Source organism: Chanodichthys erythropterus, chromosome 16, assembly GCF_024489055.1.
Source record: "Chanodichthys erythropterus isolate Z2021 chromosome 16, ASM2448905v1, whole genome shotgun sequence".
NCBI classification, from domain to species: Eukaryota; Metazoa; Chordata; class Actinopteri; order Cypriniformes; family Xenocyprididae; genus Chanodichthys; species Chanodichthys erythropterus.
Window position 1 is genome coordinate 36,478,050 of NC_090236.1, and position 14,831 is coordinate 36,492,880.

Here is a 14,831-nt window from a genome sequence, read left to right on the forward strand (position 1 = left end):
GTTATGTTTTAATTTAATTTTAAGCGTATTACTGCCCTCCACAGGTCAAAGTTTGAACTAAACTGTCATATACAATATGCTAGTGCAAGTATATAACAATTAGCTCAAACTTTGACCTGTGGAGGGCAGTAATACACTTAGTAGTGTCTACATTGCTGGAATTCTAATAGAGAAGAATAAGAAGAAGAGAGCTAGTTCAAAATGAGCATTTATTGTTAACTTTTTCTTTTTTTTTTTTTTTTAAGAATATGAGTGATGGTTTCTCTAGATAAGACCCTTATTCCTCACCTTGGATCGTTTAAAGCTCTTTGAAGCTGCACTGAAACTAATTTTGACCTTCAACTGTTTGGTGTCCATTGAAGTCCACTATAAGGAGAATAATCCTGGAATGTTTTCATCAAAAACCTTAATTTCTTTTCGACTGAAGAAAGAAAGACATGGACATCTTGGATGACATGGGGGTGAGTAAATTATCAGGAAATTTTAATTTGAAAGTGAACTAATCCTTTAATTTCAATCATTCAGTCAATTCAACTAATTTCCATACAATGATTAAGTGCTGTCAAAAAATGTCACTGTCCGTTTATAATGCTGTGCGCTTCATCTGCTGTTCAATCATCATGTCAAACTCCTGTCTTTCTCTAAAAAAGTAAAAAAAAAATAGTTTAAACAGATGCAAGAGGCAGTTTTTCAGGGCAAAGCAGTTCCCAAATACTCCTACCTGTTACTAAAGCACGGCCCTTTAAGATACTTCTCCTCTGCCTTCTCCAGGGAAAGCTTGTAGACTCCAGCAATGGCATGTATAATGGCCTAAAAAGTGAAACAGTCACTGAAACATGGCTATGCATGTTGCTGGAACATTATTCAGCAAGGATGCATCGATTGACCATATGCACGGAACGTTCTTAAAGGGATAGTTCACCCAAAAATGAAATTTCTGTCATCATTTACTCACCCTCAAGTAGTTCCAAACCTGTATGAATTTCTTTGTTCTGCTGTACACAAAAGGAAGATATTTGGAAGAATGTTTGTAACCATACAGATCTTGCCCCCATTGACTACCATAGTAGGAAAATAGAAACTTATGGTAGTCAATGTGGGGAGAACTTTGGCAATAATATAAGCCAGCTGGAAAGCTTCTGGTGAAATGTAACTTGGTGTGTTGGTATCTTAAATGTTCTGAGGTAGCTTTAACAGCATCAGTAGTGTAATACTTAGTTTATAATCAGAATATAGTCACTTAAATAGTCAGACCTGACATTAATTTAGTTATTCAAACGTAAGACAACACAAAAAAGACGCATTCCTCAGTTCACAAAATTCAATTCAAACATTAGTTTTCACACTTTTGTGTGAAAAAAGTGTCAGCACACTGCAAGTTAAATATTTACTGTGCACTTCAGTTAGATTCACTGAACAAAATGTGACTTTTTTACAAGTGTGCCAAAATCATTGAGCTTGCGCTGACAGCTGTGATAAAGGGAGGGAGAGCGCGGTGCTCGCTTTGGGCAATTCATTCACAAGAAAAGTTATTGTTTTTCATGAGACTATGTGAGTACTTATACTTCTGCTTTTCTGCTTCTGATTTTATGTTTAATATTTATTCAAAAGTGAAACGTGGAAAAAATATTACAAGAAATGGCTAATATGAGCCAATAAATGCTCCTCTGCCGCCCTCTGCTGGTTATAGTGCTAATTACTGTCTTTTTTATTTGTAAATAAGTGTTTTCTATCAATTGTTGGATTTCCTACATTTTGAAATGCTTGGTTTTACAAATGGGGACAATCTCAGAAGGGTAAACAAATAATGTTTATGGTCATCACATTAAAAATAACATTTGAAGTGCTGGAAAAATATTATGTGTCCAATTATAGGCACAATGTTTCTTTTTCAAACGTTCCCAATAGATTCAAGTCTTTATTGTAATCAATAAAACTGGTTTATTGGCAAATTAGGTAAGTGTGATAACTGCATTAAAATATAAATACAGCATTAAAAAAGTCAGCCATTGATGGTTGTGTGTCGAATAACTAACAGTTCACCAGAAATGCCCAAGCTGGCTTATCGAAAACCAGGAAGTAACCATGCATATGGCCAATTGATCAAAAGTGAAGATAAAAAACATTTCTATTTCAAATAAATGCTGTTCAAAAATGTTTGATTGTTTCCATACAAATATTAAGCAGCACAACTGTTGTCAGTACTGATATTAAAAATAAATGTTTCTTTAGCACTAAATCAGCTTATTAGAATGATTTTTTTGATTAAAAAAAAAAAAAAGATGCAGCCATCCTGAGCATAGTAGACTTCTCTCGAAAACATAAAAAAATCTCACCAACCCCAAACATTCAAACGCTCGCATAAATGAAGGCGATTACCTCAGGCAGAAGCACATCAAGAATAAGCTGGATCCGGTCCACCTGGATGTTTTGTAGGCAGGTGTTATCGCAGACTTTGTTCAGGTAGCGGTACACCTTATCAACCTGCTCCTCATCTTCCAAATAGACATCAACCACTGGGCGAGATGGCTTCTGGAGGGCTTGCATCCATTTAGACGACTCTCGACCGCTGATGACTGCCTGTGTGCACCAGACGGAAGGGTTAGCTGTGTGCTCAACAAGTGCATACATGAACCTGCCTCAATTCTTCAATACAAATATTAGGGCTGTCAAGCAATTATGTTGGTCTGGTGCGGGGCAAGTGCATTACATTTTTTTTTACCATAATTAATCCAATTGACACATTAAATCGACAGCCCTAATAAATATATCAACAAAAAAACGTACCAGTAAGCGCTTTTCAACTTTTCGTCTGATGATAAAGTCGACCAACTGCTTGTTGGCGCGGTTGCGTGCAGCCTTGGATCGGTCGGGCAACACTTTCTTGGAGAGGAGCTCATCCTGCTCTTCCACAACGATGTCCTCTATGTTATTATCAGAGTTGTCGCACTGTTCGCTCAGAATCTCCTGACTGGGGAAGGTCAGCACAGATTTCTCCTCAGAGTACCTCCTCCGCACTGGCCAACCTGGTATCATCAGATCAAAGGAACATTTCTGTTAAAACGGCACTGGTGAATTACATCTAAAATTAACAACAACTAACCATCACAAACATATTAGATGAGTGAGAAAATCTATATCTGTAATGAAAGGAAACCTACTGATGTCAGCGGCACAATATTCGATGAAGGAGCCAGAGAAGGATCCACATCCTGTCAGAAATCATCTGAATTCAGTATTTGAATTTCACTTTATAAGTCAGGAGTCCAAAATCAGTCAATAGTTATTGATATATTTTATATAAAGTAACAAGGTTTATTCATTATTCGCTACACAACATCAGGGCATTTAGTATGCACATCTGGATAAATATTAATATATTCACATATTTGACTCTTCTACAGATTATTTTTTACTTTAAAAGTACTGAAATTCTAAAAAGGAAACAAATAAATTAAGATAAATACCAATGCGGATCCTGTAGTCCGATATCAGCTCCAGAGGCCAGGTGATGGCACTGCCATACTTCTCTTTTGCTACATCCTAAAAAAGATATTAAAAGAAAAGGCCTACAATGTCAATGAAAATGTCTTGTAGTATATACAAAGAATGATTAGTGTAACAATGTCTTCTAATAGCAGAAATATGAAAATAGTGGGCATGCACTGGTAAACGGTCAAAGAGATGTTACTTTACCACCAATGTTTCATACTCTTCACAGTCAAAGCGTTTTAGGTTTCGCAGGGGTACAGAAAACCTACAGATTTGAACAGAATAATTTACTAATATATATATATATATATATATATATATATATATATATATATATATATATATATATATATATATATATATATATATACCAAAAATAAGTGAAATTAAGATACTGATGAATTCTTACCCTTTTCTGGTTCTCTTTTGGTCGATTAGGTAACAATCAACAAATATAATGCTGGCTTTTTTGCTCTTGTGATTCACACTTTTAACCTGTGGCACAGATGAGCACACTAGTCATCAACTACAGGCTAAAATCAAGAGCTACAACCTGCACAAAATCATATGCTGTACTCACCACTGCTGGCCAGTAGGGATATTTCCTCAGTTTGCACCACACGCAAAGTCCCTCTGAGATTGACAAAGGCTCTATAATGCATCAAAAATATATCAAAGCATTGACCAAAAAAAATAAATAAATAAAAAAAATTAAAAATTATTATATATATACACATATAGATATATATATATACATACAGTACAGTCCAAAAGTTTGGAACCACTACAATTTTTAATGTTTTTAAAAGAAGTTTCGTCTGCTCACCAAGGCTCCATTTATTTAATTAAAAATACAGTAAAAACAGTAATACTGTGAAATATTATTACAATTTAAAATAAGTGTTTTCTATTTGAATATATTTGACAAAGTAATTTATTACTGTGATGCAAAGCTGAATTTTCAGCATCATTACTCCAGTCTTCAGTGTCACATGATCCTTCAGAAATCATTATAATATGCTGATCTGCTGCTCAAGAAACATTTAATGTGTACAATTGTACAAAATATTTTTCAGGATTATTTGATGAATAGAAAGTTCAAAAGAACAGTGTTTATCTGAAATCTAATCTTTTGTAACATTATAAATGTCTTTACTGCCACTTTTGATTGATTTAATGCATCCTTGCTGAATAAAAGTATTCATTTCTTTAATTTCTTTTCAAAAAAATAAAAATAAAAATTCTTACTGACCCCAAACTTTTGAGCGGTAGTGTATAATGCTACAGAAGCTTTGTATTTCAGATAAATGCTGTTCTTTTGAACTTTCTATTCATCAAGGAATCCTGAAAAATATTTTGTACAATTGTACACATTAAATGTTTCTTGAGCAGCAGATCAGCATATTATAATGATTTCTGAAGGATCATGTGACACTGAAGACTGGAGTAATGATGCTGAAAATTCAGCTTTGCATCATAGGAATAAATTACTTTGTCAAATATATTTAAATAGTACAGTTATTTTAATTTGTAATAATATTTCACAATATTACTGTTTTTTACTGTATTTTTAATTAAATGTAGCCTTGGTGAGAGGATGAAACTTCTTTTAAAAACATTAAAAATCTTAGTGGTTCCAAACTTTTGAACTGTACTGTATATTTATATATATATATATATATATATATATATATATATATATATATATATATATATAACAAATTTGTAACAATATGCTTAACCAATTTATTAGACCACCTGTCATAATAAAAAGGAAAACAATTATTGTCATTTATTAGGCAAATAACAAACTGAAACAGCTAAGTAGACTTTCTTAACACATAATAACCCAAAAAAGTATATATTTCATTTTTTTTTTTTTTTTTTTTTTTTTTTTGTATGGCCTTCTTTGGACTTGATAACAGCTTGTATTCTTGCTGGCATTGTTTTTATGTTACTTTCCACAGTCTCTGTTGTTATTGACAAATTATATACTTATTATTCCAAATAGTTTCTAGTTGTTCCCAAAGACTTGCTTTTGATGAAACTTTTGTGCGATCCATCTTTGAATCCATTAAATCCCAACGATAATTATATTTTAGCATTAGAAACACAGCTGTCACTAAAGAGAGCGCACACATACTGGTGTGGATAAACCATTACAGAAACATCAAAAATGATTTTGGTAATCACCAATACTGTTAGTTTAGGGCAGCTGTGGCACAAACCTTACATTGGGTGGTGCTCTAATAAATATATTTAATACATTTGTTAAAGGCACAATATGTAATTTTTCACCACTAGAGGTCGCTTATTCAAAACAAAGGCGTAGCTTGATGACGCCTTGATTTCGCAGAATCATGGGAGGTGTTGTCTTCATGCCGACAGCCGGTGGAAAAGAATCCGATGGGACTCTGGCAGAAATCATATTAATGGATGAGCTAATGTATTAAAGATTTATTAACATTATTGCAGTATGAAGAAGGGTGTGGATGAAAGCCGATTGGCCGCTAGAGCGATTGCAAACGAGAAACGAGTGCAACACACGGCTCAAGAGCTTTTATTATGCCGCAGACGAGCGTTTCCGCTTCTTCCAGTCAAGCGTATGTGAGGTAACGCAGCGCTGTTTATCATATTGGATACATTTGTGTGTTGAAAGTTGTTATAATGCTACTGTGCGTTCGCTCGGCAGCTGCTATGAGACACTTGTTGCACACTGCAGTAAGACAGATCGATATTAGGCATGATAAAACATGGCAGTAAATCAAGAAAACGAAATTTAAATAATAAGACTAAATGTGTTGAGCGATATAACATGATTAGTTTTCTGTCAATAAATGCATCCAAATAGTTGCTCACCTGTCTAATAAAACATAATATATTAAAGCGTCTTTGGCGTTTCCATGGTTTCTACAAATTTTTTTTTTTTTTTTTTTTTTTTTTTTATTATGCGTCAAACAATGATACAGATACACAGACAAAACAGACGAAACCTCTACAGGAATGACATTTCACAAAATCTTAATGTAAAGTTCCACAAACAAATAAGAGAAAGGAAAGTAAATAAATAAACATAACATCTTAAAACACATACAGAAGAAGCATTATGCATCAGAGGTATTACCAAACAAATCATCATAAGATTTCAAAAATCTGTCACTTTTCTTGTTTTTAATCAATTTAAGAGATTTGAGAAAAGCATCAATCTCAATTAAAAAGTGTGAAAAGGTAGGCTGCGAGTTAGAGAATTTTTGTTTATGAATAAAAAATTTCCCAAACAAAATAAAAAAATTAACAATATAATTTATTGGAGTATTAGTTGAACCTTTATAATAACAAATTATATCTTTTAATTGAAAGGATTTGGAAGAATCAAGGCCTATATGAAGATACAAGCTATTCCAAAATCTTTGAGTTTTTTCACATTGGAAAAATAAATGGATCAGCGTTTCCTCATTATTTCTACAAAAAGAGCAAGAATTGTTAATCTCCATATATTTTGCCACAGTTTCATTTACAGGATATATTTTATGTAGTATTTTAAAATGAACTTCTTTGGTTTTATTTGGGATGCAGTATTTATGAGGTAACAGCCAGGTTTCCTTCCAGTCTATAGAATCAATAAGAGAAGCCCAATAAAATTTGCCTTTAGGAGTGTTACATGTTTTATTTTGAAGGATTTGTCGAATATGCTTATTATTACATTTTTTGTTAAATATACTAATTCCATCTAAAATCAAATCTGGTTCTTTTGTGTCACTCTTACTAAAAGCTAGATGACATATAACAAGTTGAGTTAGACCGGAAGGAACCGCTTTAATCACTGCATTATATTCTTTAAACGGTAAGGGGAAATTATGAACAGACATAAATTTTTCATAAGACAAAAAATTACCTGATTTATCAAAAATTGGTTTCTACAAAATAAACCACGCAAATTGAGGGTAATGATGTCATTGATAGGCGACGCACGGACAAGGTCCTTGTTAAAACTGCTTATTTCTCTGGATTTAGACATTCTTGGATACATTTGGGATTATGTAAGTACACAAGTCAACAAAATATATAACACTGTTCTAGTGGTTTTTGGATATTTTAATCTTAAAATACAGTTTTATACACAAACACACGTTCCTTTTATTGCTCACTCACTTTTATTGTCCTGCTTCAAAAAGCTGGGCAGCTCTTCATCATCGTCCTGGTCCTCCTCCTGCATCAAGTCAGAGTGGTTAAGAGGATGAGGCTCCTCCTGCAGGCTCAGCTCGATGGACAGGTCAGAGGACATGGTTTGATCTCCTAGGTACACAACATAACACTATCTCATTATAATGACTGATTTCAGGAGATAATGACAACACTATCATATATCTGAGGCTCTATTTACAGCTATTAACATTAAAAGTGTTATAATGCACTAATACATAGACTATATTATAATGTTGTAAAATTGTTGTATACCTGATTTCTGTGGCTCTGGCTCCTGGGTTTCAATGCAGGGTCCACTTGGAGGTTGCGTCTCAAAGGATGGCTCTTCCTGAGGAGATTTAACAGGAGACGTTGCTCTCTTCCTACCGCGTTTCACTGGTGGAGAGGCAATTGGCTGTTCCTGCACGTTCTTTTTCTTGCGACCTCTTGGCCTTCCTGCTGCCGCGAGTCCCTGAGGTCTGACCATTCTTAATGGAGTAGCATCTGGAGGAGGTGACTGATAAAAACACCACATGAGCAATAGTTAATGCAGGAATTTCAAACAACAGATCAATAATGCTTTAATGGCTTTCATGCAAACCTTTACTAGACTGGAGTCTTTGACTTTCCGATGACTATGTGGCGTACAACTATTCTCAGCTCTTTTTGGAGACAGGGGATGGAGGTGTGAGTTCGGTGTGGAGCTTAAGAGCGGGCGGGTCCGAGGCCGACCCCGGCCCCGTTTTGGGGTGTGTGGTAGAGAGCTACAATCACCATTAGTGTGGCAGGAGGATATCTCCTCGAGAGGACGAGCAGATAATGTAGTACAAGTGTGAAGCCCTGTAGAAACATCAGAAGGGGTCTGAGTTTTTTTAGAGTGCCGACAACGTGTCCCTTTCGTTTTTGGAGCTCTGAAGTGTTGTTCTGGGCATGAATTGCGTACAGAATTGTCCAGTGCATCTGCACAAGCTTTGCTAGCAGCTACTTCTTTCTCACTGGGTTGAATGCATTTCTTTTTCCTTCCCCTGTGAGATCTTTTCGAAGTCTCTGACGGGCATTTGGGGGTAGTAATTTTCTGAGGCACCGTCGACTCAGGTTTATGTGACTTTGAAGACGCCAATCCATTTAAACCACTTAGTTCATACGTTGAGTTTTGTAAGCAAGCTGATGAGTCAAGACTTTGGTCTGCTGCTTGAGGTTTCTCCTTTTTCTTCTTGGCCGTTCTCTGTCCGCATGATTCTGTGGTATTCAGATCTTGTGAAACTGTGGTTTCTTTAATATGTAAGAAGGAAGCTTTGTCGGTTGAAACAGGTTTGTTAAGAACTTCAGAAATGGTGCGACAGGTCCTGCGAGGATTCCTTCGGTGGTGTGAAGACAACTTATCTGATGAACTCATTCCTGCAACCACTGATGTGTCAGCACATTGTAACCAACCAATGGTTGGCTACATTCTGCTGGGCTGCAAAAGAATCCCAAAGTGAGGTCTGTTAGCTGTCAAATGTATCATTTACATATATTTAAAGGATTAGTTCACTTTCAAATAAAATTTTCCTGATAATTTACTCACCCCCATGTCATCCAAGATGTTCATGTCTTTCTTTCTTCAGTCGAAAAGAAATGAAGGTTTTTGATGAAAACATTCCAGGATTATTCTCCTTATAGTGGACTTCAATGGAGCCCAAAAGGTCAAAATTACAGTTTCAGTGCAGCTTTAAATGATACCAGACGAGGAATAAGAGTCTTATCTAGAGAAACCATCAGTCGTTTAGAAAAAAATAATACAACTGTATATGCTTTATAAACACAAATGATCGCCTTGCACGTGAAAAAAGCTTATGTCCTATGCCTTCCCTATTCAACTTACGGAAAAAAACGAAACTGGCGCCACGTTCGTTCCGTAAGTTGAATAGGGAAGGGGTAGGACATACAGCGTAAGCGTTTTGAAGAATACGGAAAGCGGAAACACATGCAAAGAGATAATTTGTGTTTATAAAGCATATACAGTTGTTTTTTTTTTAAAACGACTGATCGTTTCGCTAGATAAGACCCTTATTCCTCGTCTGGTATCATTTAAAGCTCTTTGAAGCTGCACTGAAACTGTAATTTTGAGTCCATTGAAGTCCACTATAAGGAGAATAATCCTGGAATGTTTTCATCAAAATCCTTAATTTCTTTTCGACTGAAGAAAGAAAGACATGGGGCGAGTAAATTATCAGGAAATTTTATTTGAAAGTGAACTAATCCTTTAACTTGCCATAAGTTTAGCAACAAACACACAGCAACTAAGAGTTCAACACAAAGACCTTTTACTGTAAAGACATACTATGCATTACATTATAAACAGGCTATATTATAAATATAAAACACATTAGAAGACATTTTCAGCAATTGCCTCTCTTAACGCTTATCATATTACGAAATGCAGCCTTTAAGTTCCTGTAAACAGTATCTTTGTTGTAATAGTGGAACTGACATAACCCAAGTACTTCAGCAAATAAACATCTGCAAACATCAGCCGTATAAGAATCGTAAGATGACAGATACAACGATATACGCATAAAATGCAACATAAAAGAAAGTATCTAAAACACAACAGACGTGTTGACTAGGAGCGCTCTGCATTAGCATTAGCAGCTCCATGGAAAACCAATGTAAACACGGTCAGAGGGCGTATGTTATAGTATCCTAAAAACCTGCAGAAGCATGATCAGTTGCTGCTCTTTCAAAAGCGTGAAATTAAAGATATTGTAATATAAAATGCATGCGCTCATATGAGGGATTAGCATCAGATCACTTACTCGTTGGATTTTTAGCTGTTTACGAAGTGCTAGATCGCGTCACTTGACCAGGGCTTGCTTGAATCAGGAAGTCGGTTTGAAGGAGAGAGAGCTCTGCTATTAAAAACAATCTATTTTTTTCCTTTTTCTTTATTTTTGCTGATAATTTTGATGTTTTTCAAGTTGAAAATATATTAATAATTATTAAAACAATAATGGAACAATTGTATTATTCAATTCACTTAATTTGAATATTAATAACTGTAAATTAAATAATAACAATAAAATATTTTAAATAAATCATCGAATTTTGAATTAAATATTCAATTAAATAATATAAATTCACATATTTTCAAAACATAAACAAAAAATCAAACATAAAAATACATTCAATTTAAAACAGAAATATTTTTACTGGTATGTCCTGAGAATAGGAATTCATTTTAAAAAAATAAAAAAAATAAAAAATAAATATATATATATATATATATATATATATATATATATATATATATATATGTATTTAAAAAAAAAAATCAGTCAAATATTTTCATGTCCTGCCAACTTTATTCACACAATAACAACAACAACAATACTAACCTACTATTACTACTATTATAACATTATTTATTTCACATTAATTTCAAATTACCATAAAAATATCTCATAATCTCTCATTATGAAGGAGATTAGTATACTTTATAGTACTTTCCATATTAGGCTATGCTATAGTTGTTTGTGGTCGTTGTCAGTTTTCTTCAGTTGTTTTGGACGTCTTCAGTTCCTCACCCATTAATCTTACAGTTCTCTCTGCAAAATGGATACAGAAATAAATGAAACAGTGCACTGTCAAATAAACGTCTTGTATCATCAGTGTTGGGGAAAGATACTTTTAAAACTAATTTTAAAACACAATATTGTGTTATCCCCCCCCCCCCCCCCCTTTTTCTCACGGGGGCTGGGCTTGCTTGTTTTTTTTTTTTTTTTTCAAACAACAAAAAGGTTCTATTTTTGTCACATTTTCACACAAAAAGAGAAATGAATAAGCTTCAGGCTGATCACAAATGTGATGTTTGTCTAAAGTCATTTTTGCTTATTAGTAAGGTTGAATTGGATCTTCGATATAGAAAGAGGGTTCACTCCTATTAGTTATGAATGAAACTGCAACGCGCAATATAGCGAAATATGTCCCGCCTTCTAAGTAAAAGAGCCAATCGCTGATTGATAAAGTCATTGCGTCACTGCAGCTGCCATTAGAAGCTCCGGTTCCTATAGAAACATGAGACTCGCGCTTAGGACTGCACATGCGCATTGTCTTGTCTACCCTGAAAAATAAGCTTTTAAACAATATTTGAGCATAAGAAACAACATTTATGGGACAGTTCATGTCAGATTTTGTTGCTGATTTGAAATATCAATACTGAAATGTTATTTAACTAAGTTCAGCAAGCAGTTTTTCAGATTTCAGGATTCCCCCATTCAAATAGATAGGTCTTAGTCTTGGATGCCCAAAATAGCTGCCCGGAGGTGTTGCAAATATGGCCGCCGAATGAACAGACTTTCCTTTAAAGGGACTTTGATTATAATCACTCACACTTTCTTGACAAGATAAGTCGTTTTGGATTCACAGGCTTTCCTCTGACTCTCTGCTGCCGCCTGCTGGCTGTTTGCGGCACTCCGTAAAGCTGCACATGAATCCAAATGATGCGATTCACTGGTCAGATTCACCCACAGAGTCTCAATAAGAGCTGCACGAAGCAAAACACATATTAAACATGTTTTCATACATTTATTACATGTTTTATTCTGAAGTAGCAATTTAAGCTTATGCAATAATACAATTAATCGTCATGATCAACATTATAAGGAAACTTTAGTTCATGGAATTTATTGCATATGAAACACTTAGGCCTAAATATGGCACTCATGTTATATGGGTCAATGATGTGACGGGTAATTTTTTTTTGTCCAAAGCCCTTAATAATAATAAAAAACAAAGATATGACATCCAAGGTAGGCTATGTAAGGTAGTACAACTAGATCTCTTTTATTGACTCCAAAAGGCTTTAATTATATTTTGCTACATATAAAGGTTTTGAAATGTCAAAATGTTATTCAGTTTAACTGTCCAAAGGCCAATACAGCATTTCATTTGTGATTAAAATAAATAAATGTATATATTTTTTATTCTGGCATGATTTTATAACATCATATATCAACATAGTGCAAAATGATATTAAAATGATGTAAGAAGTCGTTTTGTTATGAGAAAGAATGTCTGGAAAAATGAATTTCATTGATGTCATTCGGAGTAACCAATATAAAGGGACCATTTTGGATCAAGTCATGTGATTAATATCATGTGACCGGATGTGACATCATTCAGACGTCTGCAAAGGACCACATGGTCTTAAAGCAAAGTAACTAAATTTGAAAAATTCATGTTTTCACTTGCTCATATGCATGTCCCGAAACATCAGGTCATTCGGTACAACCGCTATAAAACATGGAAAATGTTTTAATATTTTAAAAACTTGTACTAAATATAAAATGTTTGATTGTCCTTTTGCTAGCTAGATATCAGCCTGTTAGCAGTGTTTGAAAATATCGTCATTCGGTAAAACTGAAATTTTGGTTAAACCGAATGACTCTTTTGGTGACAAATTTTGTCCATCTTGTAATAAATTACAAAAGCAGTGTTAATTCATTATAAAAACCACATGATCTCATTGTTAACACTTAATAAAACTTCAAAATTAATTATATGTCCATTATGTTTTTTTTACACTTATCCGTCAATGACCCTTATCAAAGTGTCTGGAAGGCACGCTTAGAATAACTCATTTCCTATATACATTATGCTCCTCATCTCAAAAAGATAATTATGCTCTCATAAAAGATGTCGTCTTTGGTTGCACCAACTTCATCATTTTTAAAAATATTCCCATATTTGGCTCTCCTACCCCCTTGTTGAGCCAGCTCAGAAAAAAGCCTTGCGTGTTCACTGTGGTGCCTGAGTCTTTGATTTTCCAAAGCTGTTATGTTTTCCTTTAGGATCATCTAAAATAGAAACAAAAATCCAATAAAGTCAGCATTACCATCTTTAAAAAACTATAAATGAATTATTTGGTCTCTTTATCAGTTCCTTTTTTACCATCATTCTATCATACTTTGATATACAAACTGCACCAAGATATTCAAAACTCATTCATCACACTTTGATACTCACTTGCAGTTGCAGACTCTCGGTCAGAGATGCGTTGGTTTCCCTCTGGCTCTCTAGAATACTTTCCAGCTCTTCTTGCAGTCTGGTCTGGTTTTTAGAGCTCAGCTCCAGTACAGATTTCAAGACATCTTCCTCCTTTTCCTTAATCACTTTAGCTCCCTCCATCTTTTCAATTAATGCCTGATGTGCTGCTCTGCACTGTGTAAGGCTCGCCAACGGAGGCCAGGTGACCCAAACCACAATGACGATCAGAGAGATCATGGACCACAACGTGAGGACAGCCATAATCCAGTTACAGGTGTTCTGCGCTGAGCTGGATCTGGCCATGCTGAGAAAGCTGATGCAGGACAGAGACCACACTGATCTGGTGTGGCGGTGAGGGACGTGTGTGTGGAATCAGGGTTGAACCAGCTGTGTTTTGTTCACTGAGGCTGGGCTGACTCTCTGGATGTGAGTGGAAGCTACGTCAGCATATCTACTAGGGGTGTGAGGGGACGGGGATCTCACGAGACGAGACTCGAGATTGAGTTCACGAGACGAGACAAGATTTTTACACACTATTTTTAAGAAATCCTCAATGGCAAAATACATGACTAGAAAAAATATTCCTCAGGTGTATTTGAAATGTTTTAACTAATAATCCTGTAATGAATGTCATTTCAGTTCAACTTTCTGAGTGTGAATTATCATATGCAGTAAAAGACAACAATACTCAAGCACTGTAAAAGGTTTTGCTACTAACTCAATTCTCTTCTGTATGATTTCAGTCTCTTCAGACCTTACTGTACATGATTTATGAACTTCTACAACCTTTGACCTCCTAACTGAACTCCTTTCCACAAACTGATCATAGAAATAAAACAGTATAAATAAAAATGGTAACACTTTACAATAATGTCCAATTTATTAACATTAACATATTAACCAACATCAACTAACAATGAGCAATATATGTGCTACAGTATTTATTATTCTTTGTTTATGTTAGGCTAGTTAATAAAAATAGTCATTCATTGTTAGTTCATGATAGTTCACAGTGCATTAACTAATGTTAACAAATGAAACCTTATTGTTTGTGCTTAATAAGATTAAGAGAAAACTGTTATTCGGTTTCATGGTAACACTTTACAAGTTGAAACCATAATCGCACT

The 14,831-nt window shown here is 34.7% G+C and overlaps 1 protein-coding gene across 2 annotated transcripts; it reads right to left on the minus strand.

Annotated features, from left to right (window-relative positions):
- Nucleotides 1–455: 455 nt before the first annotated feature.
- Nucleotides 456–10,540, minus strand: si:dkey-127k13.1 (PWWP domain-containing DNA repair factor 3B). 2 transcript variants are annotated; one of them, XM_067362945.1, is made up of 13 exons: nt 10,476–10,540; nt 8,279–9,136; nt 7,951–8,194; nt 7,645–7,788; nt 4,073–4,143; nt 3,902–3,987; nt 3,697–3,757; nt 3,468–3,543; nt 3,162–3,212; nt 2,788–3,026; nt 2,380–2,580; nt 722–810; nt 456–641 (listed from the first exon to the last, which is right to left on the minus strand). In XM_067362945.1, the coding sequence occupies exons 2-13, from the start codon at nt 9,071–9,073 to the stop codon at nt 584–586; spliced, it is 2,115 nt and encodes a 704-aa protein (XP_067219046.1). In that variant the 5' UTR covers nt 9,074–9,136; nt 10,476–10,540; the 3' UTR covers nt 456–583. The 2 variants fall into 2 exon arrangements, 1 of the variants encoding a protein (XP_067219046.1); XR_010891927.1 differs by having other exon boundaries at nt 582–641; nt 722–995.
- Nucleotides 10,541–14,831: the final 4,291 nt, after the last annotated feature.

Excerpts from the sequence above, each read along its gene's own strand:
- si:dkey-127k13.1 (XM_067362945.1), bottom strand. The coding sequence starts at position 9,073 with ATGAGTTCATCAGATAAGTTGTCTTCACACCACCGAAGGAATCCTCGC. Across the intron at positions 3,544-3,696 it reads AAGAGTATGAAACATTGGTG|GATGTAGCAAAAGAGAAGTA; the intron begins GTAAAGTAACAT and ends TATCTTTTTTAG. Across the intron at positions 2,581-2,787 it reads AAGTTGAAAAGCGCTTACTG|GCAGTCATCAGCGGTCGAGA; the intron begins GTACGTTTTTTT and ends TGGTGCACACAG.